The sequence below is a fragment of the Carcharodon carcharias genome, chromosome 14, assembly GCF_017639515.1.
Source record: "Carcharodon carcharias isolate sCarCar2 chromosome 14, sCarCar2.pri, whole genome shotgun sequence".
Taxonomy (NCBI): domain Eukaryota; kingdom Metazoa; phylum Chordata; class Chondrichthyes; order Lamniformes; family Lamnidae; genus Carcharodon; species Carcharodon carcharias.
Genome location: NC_054480.1, coordinates 70,810,224 through 70,825,149, shown reverse-complemented (window position 1 = coordinate 70,825,149; position 14,926 = coordinate 70,810,224). Strand labels below are relative to the sequence as shown.

Sequence of the window (14,926 nt, the reverse complement as noted above, 5' to 3'; positions counted from 1 at the left end):
GAATGGCTGAAAGCCCCACCATGAAGGTTGTATAATGTTGATCTGTGTGGATCGGGAATGGACAGCACAAGATGGAGGTGCTATACTGAAATAAAAGCAAAAAACTGCGGATGCTGGAAATCCAAAACAAAAACAAAAATACCTGGAAAAAGTCAGCGAGTCTGGCAGCATCTGCAGAGAGGAACCCAATTAACGTTTTGAGTCCGAATGACCCTTCAACAGAACTAAGTAAAAACAGAAGAGAGGTGATGCTGCCAGACCTGCTGAGTTTTTCCTGGTATTTTTGTTTTTGTTTTGTGCTATACTGAAGATGGGATAAGCAGTCAATTCCACATACTCAACATTATCCAGCGGCTCCATCTGCAGGTGAAACGCATACATTTTCAGGCCTTCGTAGTCTGATTTCCTGAGGCTTGCCAATTTGGTTCTTCGAAGCGAATGCTGCTTATGCATCTCAAGGTCCTCTGACCTCCCACTGTGCTCTAGCTTCCTGTGAATTGGTGAGCTGCAGACAAAGTGGAGATCCCATGCAGCAGCAACAAAACTTAAATTCCTTCTTAAAATTGCCCAAAATTGGCTCAATTATTTACTTCATTGGCTTCCTGCCACAGCCAGGTTGGCATTTTGTGCCATGTCAGGACTCCTCTGCCCAGCTATGTCCTTGCTACTGTCTGGGAGTGTTGAGTTTCGTGCCATACGAAGGTGATGCCATGGACAAGAGTCAGGTCATCCTGTGTCAACTATTGTCAGGAACTACCTTCGATGCCATTTTCCAGGCAGCCGCGGTGTGGTAACCTTGTTAACATAACAGTGAGATTGAAGGGTCATCATCATCTGTGTCTATCTTCAATGCTGTTAAATTTACATGTTTAAGAATTAAATGTACTAGTTCATTTGATTTGACTTAATACATTGTTTTAAGTTGCTTTTTCCATCATTTTTTGTACTTTTGTATTTTATTTGAATTGATTGTAAAATTTACCTCAATTCGCCATTGGCCATGATAGAAGTTGATTTCAAATAAACCATAAATTCTAAATATCGCCAGTTATGAGTAATGAATATTGTAAATTAGAATAAACAAATATGAAACAAGACAACATGGACGTCACTGGCAAGACCAGTATTTATTGTCTACCCTAGTTATTCTTGAGAAGGCGGTGGTAAGCTGCTGCCTTGAACTGCTGCTCAAGATAAATTCACATTGCTGTTGGTTAGGGAAATCCAGGAATTTGACCCAGAGGCACTGAAGGGATGGAGACATGTTCTAGGCTGGCATTCCAGTGCACTGCTGTCAGGGGTCCTCTCTTTTGGATGAGACATTAAACTAAGGCCCATCTTCTCACTCACATGGATGCAAAAGACCTATGGCACTAGGTGAAGATGAGGGGGAGTGTTCACCTGGTGTCTAGGTCAACATTTACACCTCAACTGACAATTTATCATCATACTCCCATAAAAAGTTAATGCAATGTGCAAATTGGTTGCCATATTTCCTAAACTGCAACAAGTGTCTACACTTCAAAAGTTCTTCACTAGTTGTAAGGTGCATTGGTAAGTCCAGAGGACATGACAGTCATAAAAACAAGACTTACTTTCTTCCTTTCACTAAGAGCTCTGATGACCAGATCAAGATCTCACACACAGGGGAAGCTATTAGTTGTTGCACTGCTTCAAAGTAACGAATCTAACAGGGAAGTGATCCCATAAGGGATTCCTCCATTCCACCGGTTAGCCATTCTTTATATATATCATTTCCTCAAGACTTCCCCAATGCATTTCACATATTGTCTTTCATTCCTCTTACTCTGGGTTCCGGTCCTCCGAGCCGGGTCTGCCAGTATCCCAGGCTACTCGGCGTGGAGAAGCCGGCGGCCGGCAGCGTTCCCCCCCGCCCCCCCCCCCCCCCCCCCCGCGCCTGCGCAGTTTATCCGCCGGAGGGTTCCGGTGTTCCCAGGTTGCCGCGCGCGAGTATTTTTTACCTGCGGCCGTTCGCAGGAATTTTTTTTCTTTCTACTATCCGTCGGGTTGTGCGCCCATCCCGCCCGCAATCATGGTAAGAAGGCTCGATACTCGAGCACGGGGCTCCGATGAGTGATGCCGATTGTATATTGCGCAGCAAAACCGGCGAATGCGGCCGGCAGTTGGGCCGCTAACGAGCGGTTACCCCAGAGCGCGGCCTGGTAGTCGGGCGGCGGGAGTCACTGCGAGGGAGAGTGGCTTCACACTCAATCACTTGTAGTGTTCGGCACCCTGTGTAACACATGAGGGGTTCAAAACCAGCACAAAACCCTAACTAACCTCGGCCTCGGCAAAGTGTTCAGTGTCTCTGGTCTGTTCAGCTGGGGTTTGTTAGAGTTCTTCATTCATTAAGATAACCGGTTTCACAATGGCTACATATTGAGACTGAGATAAGGGGAAAAACAATGAATACAGATCAGGTATAGAAAGGAGAAGCTGAGTAGAAATTCCCCCTCTCAAGACTAATATCCACCAGATGAAGGATCTCACTTGAAACGTTAACCTGTTTGTTTCGGGGTCTAATTGATTTGTGCTTTTCCAGGAGTTTCTTTCCCTTTTCTACACCTATATTGACTTTCACTGATGTAGATAACCTGCTGATAATGTCCTGAGTCTTGCCAGGGAAACCCATTGGTAGCTGACGAGTTGAAGAGGTATTTCTATAGCGCCTTTCAAAACCACAGGACACCCCAAAGTGCTTTACAGCTATTGAAGTATTTTTTTGAAGTGTAGTCACTGTTCAAACAAATGCAGCAGCCGGTTTGGACAGCAAGTTCCAACGTCAGCAATGTGATAATGACCAAATTATCTATTTCTTGTGATGTTAATTGAGGGATAAATACTGACCAGGACTCCCTTACAAAATGGTGTTGTGGGATCTTTTACATCCACTACAGAGGGTAGACCGGTCTTAGTTTAATATCTCATCTGAGAGAGTGATTATTCAGAGTGATATTTTTCCTTGCATGCTTTTTAAAAAAAACACTAGAAAGCAAAATTAACTCACTCGTCTAACATGTTCCCAGGACTAGAGAGTAGCAAGCAATACTGTCAAGTAACACGTATATTTTGACCAAAAGCTATTTGATTTCCATAATTTTCTGGTTATTTACTACATTGCAAGACAGTTTGCATTTTAAGCTTGTATTCTTTCACAGAATGTTGAACATTGTTTTGGAGAAAAGTAAGTCCACAGTCAGGGCACAACTTGGAAAAGGAAGTCTCGCTCTTTCCTCCAGTGTGGGGATGGATGCTAATTCCAGACTTACACAGCACACATTTAGTATTGATATAGATAGAAACTGTTGTGGGCAAAAACCAAACCTGTAATTTGACTCATTTAATTTTTGGATCCTTGTATTTATAGAGGAACCTTTCATTCTGCTGTTTAAGTTGCACATCACGCTGACCTCGAGTAAAATGGCAGTGTGTTGATTCACTGTACCACCCAATGAAACATTCAACAAATATTTCTTATAGCAAACATGGGCATTGTATTGTCAACATGTGGGAAAATACAAACTGCTTAGACTCTTACCTACCATCTGAGACAGTGCATTTAGATGGCACCTTTAGTGGATTAACTTGGTTTGTTGAGCATGAGGTGAGAGTAGTTAGCCTTCTCTCTGCATGCTGCAGTGTAAGAGTTTAAACAGAAGGTAAGTACTTTTTGTTTAAAGGCAACAAACCTTCCTGGGTAGAAAGATTGGGTTTGGGTATTCAATGGCTCTCATTGACCTGATGTCTTTATTTTCTGTCATTTTTTTAACCTGAGATATGGAAATATGTTTAAATTTCCAAACCGCGCTAGCAAGAATTCAAATTGTAGGTAGTGTGCTTGAAAACCAGATTGACTGGCCTGAAGTTCAGTTGGAGCAGTGAGCATTTGGAGTAATAGTTTTATTTCTGTCTCAGACGGTGGGTAAGAGCAGCAAGATGCTTCAGCATATCGACTACAGAATGAGATGCATTCTTCAGGACGGGCGCATCTTCATTGGAACCTTCAAGGCTTTCGACAAGCACATGAACCTCATTCTCTGTGACTGTGATGAATTCAGGAAGATCAAGTAAGATCACTATAAATTCCAATATAAATGCCTAGAACTTTTACTCACCACCAATCTGTACCTGCGATTATGGTGCTACCTGCTTCACTAAGTATGTTCTGTCAGACAGCCTTATTTTTATATAGCATGGCCATTCTTCATGCTGAATGAGCCTTGACGTTTTGCCTGAAGTCTTGAATCCCTGGGCCAATCTTGACAGTTTTGTTTTTAAAAAAAAATACAAAAGAATGCATTATCTCTAACTCCGTGCAGAATTCAGTCTGATTTCTGCCATTTTCTTTTGAGAAAACTGATTATCCCTCATTATAAGCTGCCCAATATATACCTTCCAGAACCAACCACTTGCCAGAAATGAATTATTCTTTCTTGCTAGAAATTTGTTTCCTTCCCCTTTTGTTGTTGTATTCACCAATTCAGAATTACCCTTTATAATAAACTGATGCAGAATTATGCATTGAAGTGATTTGGTTCAAAGTTTGCCAGCGGAAGAGATGTATCCTAGTGCCATTTAATGTTACTCCGCACTTAAAGACATTGAGGTGTGTCCATCTGTCCTGTAGAACATTCTGAAATTTCTGGTGCCTTTAAGGGTGTCTGTTGACCCGTAATCTCCATTGCAACCCAGTTGTCTGAATTATATACCTGTGCATGACTTGTTAGTACCCAGAGCGGTGTGTTTCATAAATAAGTTACTTGAACATTAAAGGAAAAGCCTCATACCAATTTTTATTACTCTTAATTTCCCATTTTGTTACTTTGTGACAACATAGAATGAGGATTGCAGAGTCCTTTCCCATTTACTAGGCCATTGACAGCATCGGTGTTTAATCACTACTTAACTGCACAGCTCTGATGGCCTTCAAAGTTGCTTAACTTGCCTGCAATCACTTTCTAAACTAAATGAAGAATGGGCACTACTTGGGTGGGTACCAGGCAACATGTAGCCATACCCCAGTTAGGTAGTAGATTCCAGAGTGGAGGATGTTTGCTATAACAAGAACAGCTTTTCTCCCTGTAAACCCAATATGTCAGCATTTCAAGGGCGCTCTCATTCTTGCATATCCTTACAGAGCTGGATGGTCAGTATTCTGATCAGTGAGAAGTAATATCATTGAAAGTATAGCTTTGATAAACTTGGGTGACGTACTGAGGTCAGTAGCTGGTTATGAAAACTTATTCTTTTGTGTTCTTGCACAAGACCAAAAAACTCCAAGCAGCCCGAGCGGGAGGAAAAACGTGTTCTTGGACTGGTCTTGCTTCGAGGTGAAACCTTGGTTTCCATGACTGTGGAAGGACCTCCTCCCAAAGACGTGAGTATCTGGATTTAGCTGAAACTCTGGGAGATGGATGATTCTGACATGAAATCAATAAAAGTTATCATTTTTTAAAGGAACTGTTTAATTGCCCCAGATACCAAATTGGTTTTCTTTTTTTTTCTTAGTGTACTACAGCATAGTATCAAATTCAATGACGAGGAGAATGGAATGATTGAAGTGGTTGGGGCAGAGAACGTTGCGCTTATTTGTAAAATATTTGAAACCAAGAAAAATAAAAGACTGGGGAGAGAGCGGTAGAGTGTGTTTGCTGTATTAATTACTGGCACAGATAATTTTGGCCAAATCATGGCCTAAATGGCTGTGATTCCAAATATAGCTACATTCCACTTTGAAATGTGCCAGCTGCTCAGTACTTGAACGATAACTAAAATGTGATGAGTTCCAGTAAATTTCTCAGGTTGCAACCTTGCATTGGCTAGTTACAATGATATGAGACTTCAAATTTATAGCTAGACAGTGCTGAGGTTATTAAACATGAGCTAAATAAAGTTTGACCCATGATCTAACAGTGTTTCAGTAATCTGTTGGTTTGCAATAGTTGGCTTGTGGTTGACATTTCTATCTTGTTTGCAACTTCAAATCTGAGACCTTTTCCCTCAAGAGTTACTAATATGAGAAGATGTTACTAACAGGAAATGATGGATGTCGATTTTTGGGAGCTCCATTTAAAATAAATGTTAAAACTCTGATCTGGTTATTTGCATCTGAACTAGCAAATTAATGTGGTACCTTGATACATATCTGTTTACTTGAGTCCAAGATGATGGGGGAAAAAAACTATAAAGTCTCCATTGTTGGTGAGATTAAAGAATTTCACTGACTCTGTCTTGGCCGCCAGTGGATCAGAGAGCAAGATAGTGTAAGCATTGCTTTAGAAGTGCACTGGGGAAGTTTATTATGGAGTTCAGTACCAGGGAGAAAGCACTGGTTGATTGAGGTGGACGCCAGTGCATGGGATCAGATTGGGAGACAATATTTGGAGCTTATGTGAGAATGTTATTCATCCAGCCTTTTGGCCAGAGCGTGTGACCTAGGGAGACCTGGTGGGAAAGAAACTAGGTAACATTCTTTCTGTCATTCCGCAATTTGTTGCTTAGATTTGGATTTTGGTTCTTTACTTGCTGTGTAGATTTCTTGACTCACTTGCTCTGCCTTTCTAATTGCAGACTGGAATTGCTCGTGTGCCTCTTGCTGGCGCAGCTGGAGGTCCTGGTATTGGCCGGGCAGCGGGTCGTGGTGTTCCTGCTGGAGCACCAATGCCACAGGCCCCAGCTGGATTATCGGGTCCTGTGCGAGGAGTGGGAGGACCATCTCAGCAGGTGAAAATCTTTTTGTCTCTCTCACTCTCACTCTCACTCTCACTCTCACTCTCACTCTCACTCTCACTCTCTCTCACACTCTCACTCTCATTCCTGTGCTGCAATACTTTAATTCTGCTCAACTGGACTGATAACAAGTTGCAATGTGCATTACTGAAAACTGCTTACTTTAAAATGTTTGTATCTCCTGCATAAAAGGACTTGAATCACTCATGATGTGTGCAGGACCTTACCTGCCCAGATTCATTTTGATGGCAAATCATTTGGGTTGAATTAACACTTATTTGTTTGTGTAAATAACTCTGCGTACATAAAGGGAGGATGAGTACTCTTTAGTAGTATACCCATAAATGTTGCTGGAAAAAAGAGACATGTTGCCAAAGCTTTTGTCTTGCACTCATCAGGACAAATGCAAGAATGCCAAATTTCAAACAATCACAACAATTTATACTCTGAGAAAAGGGTGCTGATTGGTTGGCAAAGGGAGTCTGATTGGCCAAGATGCTGCCAAGTAGAAAGCCATGGGGAAATATAGGCTCCCTGAGATACTGGGAAATTCAAAAAATTCACGTGGCTTGAACATATGCCTTTTGTTTGCAGAGAACAGATCCCTGCATGTGAATGTATGTCACTTCTAGCAAGCATAAATGAGCCAGGTTATGAGCTGGACTTATACCCTTAAATAGTGAATATATACATAATTTTATCTATTAATTACCTAACACCACTGCCTAGTACACTTTGCTGGAAAAGTTTTTCCACATTTACTGCAAATGTAAATTGGGGACGGGCAATAAATGCTGGCCTAGCCAGCGACATCCACATCCCATGAATGAATTTAAAAAGTGTCTAAACAACAGTAACTTAGTGAATTGGACTGACAGCACCTTTTGTAGAATTTCCTCACAAATCTTCCATGATATTTTTCATAGGAAGTTGGGACCAATGATGCCCCTAACTTCTGTTTGGGTGCAGCTGGCTTGCTGTACCATGTGGTCCTAGACTTAAAGGGAAACTGTTGCTTGTGCATGACCTGTTTGCTGTCTGCCTGTCACATTCCCAATTGCTGCACAATTGTGCATCACCACAGCTTGAAGGGCGTATTTATTGGGACCAAGCAGCTGTCCCTCATTGGTGACCTTATAGTTGCAGATACAAGGGATTGGAGCTTATGAGAGTTCATCTATAGTTAGATATTCGCAGCTACAAGATGGTTGTGTGTTACAGAGATGGTGACACAATAAGACCCAAATACAGCAAATTTGCCATGTTATTGTGTTTACTTCAGTCAAGAGTCCATGTAATTATTGTTGTTTATGTTGATGTAAACAGGTGATGACACCTCAGGCACGTGGAACTGTTGCAGCAGCTGCAGTCACATCCAGTATTGCGGCAGCACCTCAACAATATCCACCAGGCCGTGGAGGCCCACCACCAATGGGACGAGGAGCTCCGCCACCAGGTGAGAATTTAATGTAACATCAATAATGTGAGATTGCAGTGGTGGACATTGATCTTGTATCAAAGGGCAGGGAGAAAAAGGGAGTACAGCGGGGCTACTAGTGATCGGTATACACGGAAGTTATCTGTTCAGTAACAAAGAAAACACTTGCGTTTATATAGCACCTTTCACCGCCACAGGACATCTCAAAATGCTTTATTGCTGGTGAAGTATTGTAATGTAGGAAATGCAGCAGCTAATTTGTGTTCAGCAAATGCCCACAAACAGCAATAGTACAGTAGTCGTTGTATACAGTCAATCTACACTCTGGTCCAATAATCAAGTGTTCCTTTTCTATTCCATTATTTATGATTACTCCCTTTTTCTCCCTGCCCTTTGATGCAGCAGGAGATAAAATCAAGCAGCCAGGGAGCTCTTGCTATAGACAGCTAAAGGAAATCCAGAGTCCAGCGTGTATAGTGTCAGAATTAGCTGAGTAGCAGTTTATATGTTGAGGCAAATTAAAGGTTTTGAAGCAGTAAACCTGCAGTGATACTGAAGGATTGTTAACTTCTGAAACACTAGTGTTTATAACTTTCCAGTTTATTGTGCATGATTAGTTCACGATTGTGTCTCTGTGGTGGACACTTGTGAAAAGTGAAACTTTAATCTTGCATTATAAGAAGCTGCATTATTAGGAGTTAAATGTTCTTCGGCAGTCCCTCTGGATCAAGGATGAATTGCTTCCACTCTGGTTCTGTGGGCACTAAGATGGCTGATGAGTCCAATGCCTGATCTGCAGACTTTGCCACATGTGGGACATTAGGAGTTAAATATTCAGAGTTCCTTTTCCCCCACTCCCAACCCACCTGGCTCTTGGAGAGTAGAGAGAGGTCTATGGTTTGACCCCCCAACCCTGTGTTGAGTTAGCTAATCTTTGCTTGAAGAACAGAAGAGCATGATTGGTCTCAAGAGCCTGATTTGTGGGTTGCTGTTGGAGGTGCACCATCAGACACGATTGGGCTCTGGTGCCTCCACGATTGCTGAATCTGTGATTCACTTGTGCGTTGCAGCCGACTGTGCTCTGTGATTGTCCCTCAGCAGCAACAAAGTGAACTTCAGGAAAGAGGGGAGTGGTTGATGGTTTCTAGCTCAAATCACAGTTTGTATTTGTTTGCTATGACATTGAACATAGTTTTAATGGGTTTGTAGGTATGATGGGTCCTCCCCCTGGTATGAGGCCACCTATGGGTCCACCAATGGGAATGCCGCCTGGTCGAGGAGCACCAATGGGAATGCCACCAGGAATGCGACCCCCACCACCAGGAATGCGAGGTGAGTGAGTAAGCACTGAATGGATGTTGGATTACATTTGGAATGCCAGTTTATTCAACGTTGTAATATGTACAAATTTAATCTTGCAGTAGTCTGGTGGTCATACTCTTGCCCTAGCACCTGTCAGGTTAAGGGTGATGTGTAACGCATGGTGAAATTGAGGTCAAAAGCTGTGAAGTGGGGGCTAACACTAGAAAGTGATAGTGAAAGCTGCCAGATTATCATTAAATGACCCATCTGGTTCAGGTAGGAGCCTGTCATTCCAATCTCTTCAGGCTTGCCTCCATTTCCATATTGCATTGTTAACTATCATTGAAATCAGCTGTATAAACTATATCTTATAATTACTTAGTGCAACATGGGCGAGCCAGTATTTATTCCCCACCCAATTGTGTCAAAAACAGAGGCCCCCCTCCCACGCCAGTATTTTTTTGCTAGATGCTCCATCACTACTGAACTGTACTATTGGCTGAAATTCTTCCCCAGTGGAGTAACACGTGTGAGTAATAGATGCAGCTGAAAATGAAAGTATTCTGAAAGGGAGCAATGTGAGAGTTACAGATACTCAAATCACTAAAAGTAATGACACAGATTAATAAGGTGGTTAAAAAGAAGCAAATCAAATACTGAGATTCATTTCTAGAGGGATAACATTGAAAAGAGGGAAGTAGTGTTAAGCTAATCTAGAACCTTGGTTAGACCACACTTAGAGCCTGCAGTGGTGCACATCGGAGAAAGTGCAAAAAAAGTTTCAAATGGATTGTTCCAGAACTATCAGGAAAAACAGACTGGAACTCTCTAGAAATGAGAAAACCATGAGGCTGACCTGATCAGTTTTTAGGATAATGAAAGGGTTTGAAAGGCTCAGTGTGGGGAAGATAAAAACTAGAGGTCATAAATATGAGATGGTCACTATAAATGCAACAGATATCCAGGGGGGTCGTCTTTACCCGAAGAGTGATGTAAATGTGGAACATTTTATCTTATTGAGACAAGTAGTATAGATGCATTTTAAAATGAGTTAGATACATGCACAAGGGAGAAAAGAACAGAAGGTATGCTGATAAGGTTAGATGAAGATGGATACAAGGAGACTCATTGGGCTGAATGGACTGTCTTTGGATTTGATGTACTCTTCTAAGATTTGCCAGCTGTGAATGATCTTAATTGCAGCAGCAGGGTATGATGCCCAGTATGGGTTCTGCTAGGGTCACCCAGCTCCTGACCTCATTACAGCCTTGGTTCAAACATGGACAAAAGAGCTGAACTCCCGAGCTGTGGTGAGAGTGACTGCCCTTGACCGAGCGTGGCATCAAGGAGTCCTAGCAAAACTGGAGTCATTGGAAATCGGGGAAAACTCTCTGCTGGTTGGAGACATACCTAGCACAAAGGAAGGTGGTTGTTGGAGGTCAGTCATCTCAGTTCCAGGACATCACTGCAGGAGTTCCTCAGGGTAGTGTCCTCGACTCAACCAACTTCAGCTGCTTCAACAATGACCTTCCTTCCATCATAAAGGTCAGAAGTGGGGATGTTTGCTGATGATTGCACAATGTTCAGCACCATTCACGACTCTTCAGATACTGAAGCAGCCCATGTCCAAATGCAGCAAGACCTGGACAAAAGCAGGCTTGGGCTGACAAGTAGCAAGTAACATTCGTGCCACACAAGTGTCAGGCAATGACTGTCTCCAACGAGGGAGAATCTAACCATCGCACCTTGAGGTCCAATGGCATTATCATCACGGAATCCGCCATTATCAATATCCTGGGGGTTACCATTGACCAGAAACTGTGGCTATAAGAGCAGGTCAGAAGCGAGGAATCATGCGAGGAGTAACTCCCCTCCTGACTCCCAAAGCCTGTCCACCATCTACAAAGCACAAGTCAGGAGTGTGATGGAGTACTCCCCACTTGCCTGGATGAGTGCTGCTCCAACAACACTCAAGAAGCTTGACACCATCCAGGACAAAGCAGCCCACTTGATTGGCACCACATCCATAAACATTCATTCCCTCCACCACCGACGCACAGTAGCAGCAGTGTGTACCATCTTCAAGATGCACTGCAGAAACTTACCAAGGCTCCTTACACAGCACCTTCCAAACCATAAGTACAACCATCTAGAAGTACAAGGGCAGCAGACACCTGGGAACACCGCCACCTGGAAGTTTCCTTCCAAGTCATTCACCATCCTGACTTGGAAATATATAACCATTCTTCCACTGTCGCTGGGCCAAAATTCTGGAACTCCCTTCCTAACAGCACTTTGGGTGTACCTACACCACATGGACTGCAGTGGTTCAAAAAGGCAGCTCACCACCACCACCTCAAGGGCAATTAGGGATGGGCAGTAAATGCGGGCCCAGCCAGTGACACCCACATCCCGTGAATAAATAAAAAAAAAGGTATCTTTCTGTCCCACTCATTACACCTAACCCTCAATCTATGAGTAGAAGATTGCAATTTATGGAGCTGGAATGCTGCTGCTACAAGTCTAAAGCTGCAAGTTTTGTAAGTGTTCATGTCTGCAATTTTCTTTAGCAGACCCAGTTTCCCACCTTTTCCCCATCTCTCTATAGCACCTTTATGGTCTTTCACGGGAACATTATAGAGCAAAATTTGTCACCAAGCCACATAAAGGGGCAGTTGACCAAAATCTTGGAAGGATGTGAAGATAAGGATGAGAATTTTAAAATTAACCATTGCATAACCAGGAGCCAGTATAAGTGAGCAAGTGCAGGGGTATGGGTGAACAGGACTAACATACGAGCATATGAATTAGGAGCAGGAGTAGACCACTTGGCCCCTCGAGCCTGCTCCGTCATTCAATAAGATCATGGCTGATCTGAATGTAACCTCAACACCACGTTTCCACCTAACCCCAATAACCTTTGCTTATCAAGAATCTATCTAGCTCTGCTTCCACCGCCTTTTGAGAAAGGGAGTTCCAAAGACACTCTGCCCTCTGAGAGGAAAATATTCTCCTCATCTCTGTCTTAAATGGGTGACCCCTTATTTTTAAACAGTGACCCTAGTTCTAGATTCTCCCACAAGAGGAAACATCCTTTCCATATCCACCCTGTCAAGACCCCTCAGAATTTTATATGTTACAATCAAGTTGTCTCTTACTCTTCTAAACTCCAGTGGATACAAATCTGGCCTATCCAGCCTTTCCTCATAAGACAACCTGCCCATTCCAGGTATTAGTCTAATTATCTTTCTTTGAACTGCTTCCAATGCGTTTACATCCATCCTTGAATAAGGAGACCAATATTGTACTCCAGATGTGGCCTCACCAATATCATGTATAATTGAGGCATAACCTCCCTACTTTTGTATTCAATTCCTCTCGCACTAAACGATAACATTCTATTAGATTTCCTCATTACTTACTGTACCTGCAAACGAGCCTTTTGAGATTCATGGAGTAAGCTGGGACACCAGCAACAGAACTTTGGATGGCCTTGTGTTTAGGATTGCGCCACAACAAAGTCTCCAGGCATATCTAAATGTGTAGTTTCCCTTTCAGGTCCTCCTCCACCTGGCATGCGACCACCAAGGCCATGAAAATAAAACTAACAAGATGTTCGGGCTGATCGACCACATGGGAATGTTTGACTGCTGTGATGGGGTGGTGTCCTGAGCAGCGACTTTCCAAATCTTGGCATCCATAATGGTGGTTGCAATGCAATCACTGAAATTTCTGGGACTTTGATGATTCGATTGACATTACCACAGAACTGATGAGATTTGTGTTGCTTTTTATTGTAATATTTGACATTTTTATTAAAACGTTTTGGTAAAATGAAAGGTTTGGTGTAATGGTGCTTCAAAGTTAGTTCATACTGGACACTTGGATAATTCTGTGAGTTACTGTTTGTATCTGCACCAACAGTGACATTTGTAATTTCTGAAGCAAAGTTTTTTTTTTGAATAAGTAGTTTCAGTGGTCTGGTAAATCTCAATGAATGTTCTCAATCATATTGGCCCGTCAGTCTTATCACTATTTTGGAGACTTTCAGGCTCTACTGATTTTTACCATACTCCCTTTATTTAAAAAAAAGCTTTACTCTAGTACCTTTTTAAACTTTATCTGTCTCAAAAGCAGTCTTCTGGCCTCTTCCCACAACATTCATTGTGAAAGGACGTTTGATCAGTAAAAGTTTGCAGCACCTGGAAAGCTATTTGGCCATCATGTCAGTAGAGTCTGCAAATACATCTAGGTCTGTTTTACCATCATCCTTAGTTCAACACCATTCACAAGAGCACGGGTGGAATTTTATGACCCCATCACGGCAGGGGTGGGACTGTAAAATGCGGCAAGCCGCTCAAAAGTCCATTTACATCGGTGGGACTGTAAAATCCAGTTGGTGTAAAATTCCACTCTGTGTGGCCCTAATTTATTCCTTATGTGCAATACTTTGTTAAATTTAATTTACTGTGTGTGTCAGCTGTGACTCAGTTGGTAGTGCTCATCTGTGTCACAAGGTTCTGGCTTCAAGTCATAATCCAGCTCTTGAACACAAAACAGACAAGACTGATACATCTGCCTACTCTGGTGGATAAAAGATTCACCAGATAAAAGTGTAAAAGATTCTTTGGCACTATTTCAAAGAAGAGCAGGGAAGTTATCCTTGGTGTCTTTGCTAACATTTATTCATCAATCAACTTCACAAAGATTTTCTGGTCATTATCACATCGCTGTATGTGGGAGTTTGCTGTGTGCATTTTGGCTGTCATATTTATTGCATTGCAAAAGTAACTGCACATGAAATTGCCTGTAAAGCACTTTGGTGGTCATGAAAAGTGCTATATAAATGCAGATATTTCTTTCTGTTGATCTACTCATTCAAATTTAAACCATGAATTTAATTCCTGAGCTATCTCTTGATTTTACTACCTCCTAATTTGGTATTTTGATCAATTTGAATCGAAATTCTGAAACCAGATTGCGATCTTGTAGGCTTAATGATCCCGGTTTTTACTTTCCGGAGGAAGGAATCCCCCATAACCAGTCTGAGACCTGCAAATAACACATTTTAAGGTCTTTAAATTTATAAGAGAGAGAGAGAGAAAGAGAGTTTGGCTCAGAAACAATGGTAAAAATGATCAAAGTTGCTTTTTAAAGAAAGGATAAGAGCAGAATTCGGGTCACAAAACTGATGTAGACACTCCAGGTGAAGGGAATATCAAAAGAGTAGTTCAAGATGGAGTGACAAATAAAAGAATGGAATAAGTTAAAGGATGTGAAAAAGACAGCAGAAGGATGGGTTAGGGCAGGGCTTTCCAAATTAGGTCATGACCCCCAGTGGGGTCATGAGATTCAAGATTTTGGGGTTGTAACCTCCGAGCAGTAATGGCTGCCATGGAGCTCAGACTGATTTCTGACATATGTGGGGGCCCTTTA

At 42.2% G+C, this 14,926-nt stretch overlaps 1 protein-coding gene across 1 annotated transcript; it reads left to right on the top strand.

Annotated features, from left to right (window-relative positions):
* Positions 1-1,930: 1,930 nt before the first annotated feature.
* Positions 1,931-13,329, top strand: snrpb (small nuclear ribonucleoprotein polypeptides B and B1). The gene is made up of 7 exons (XM_041203746.1): positions 1,931-2,056; positions 3,937-4,088; positions 5,287-5,398; positions 6,592-6,744; positions 8,077-8,206; positions 9,398-9,520; positions 13,049-13,329. Exons 1-7 carry the CDS (start codon positions 2,054-2,056, stop codon positions 13,084-13,086), a joined length of 711 nt encoding a protein of 236 aa, XP_041059680.1. The 5' UTR covers positions 1,931-2,053; the 3' UTR covers positions 13,087-13,329.
* The last annotated feature ends 1,597 nt before the right edge of the window (positions 13,330-14,926 follow it).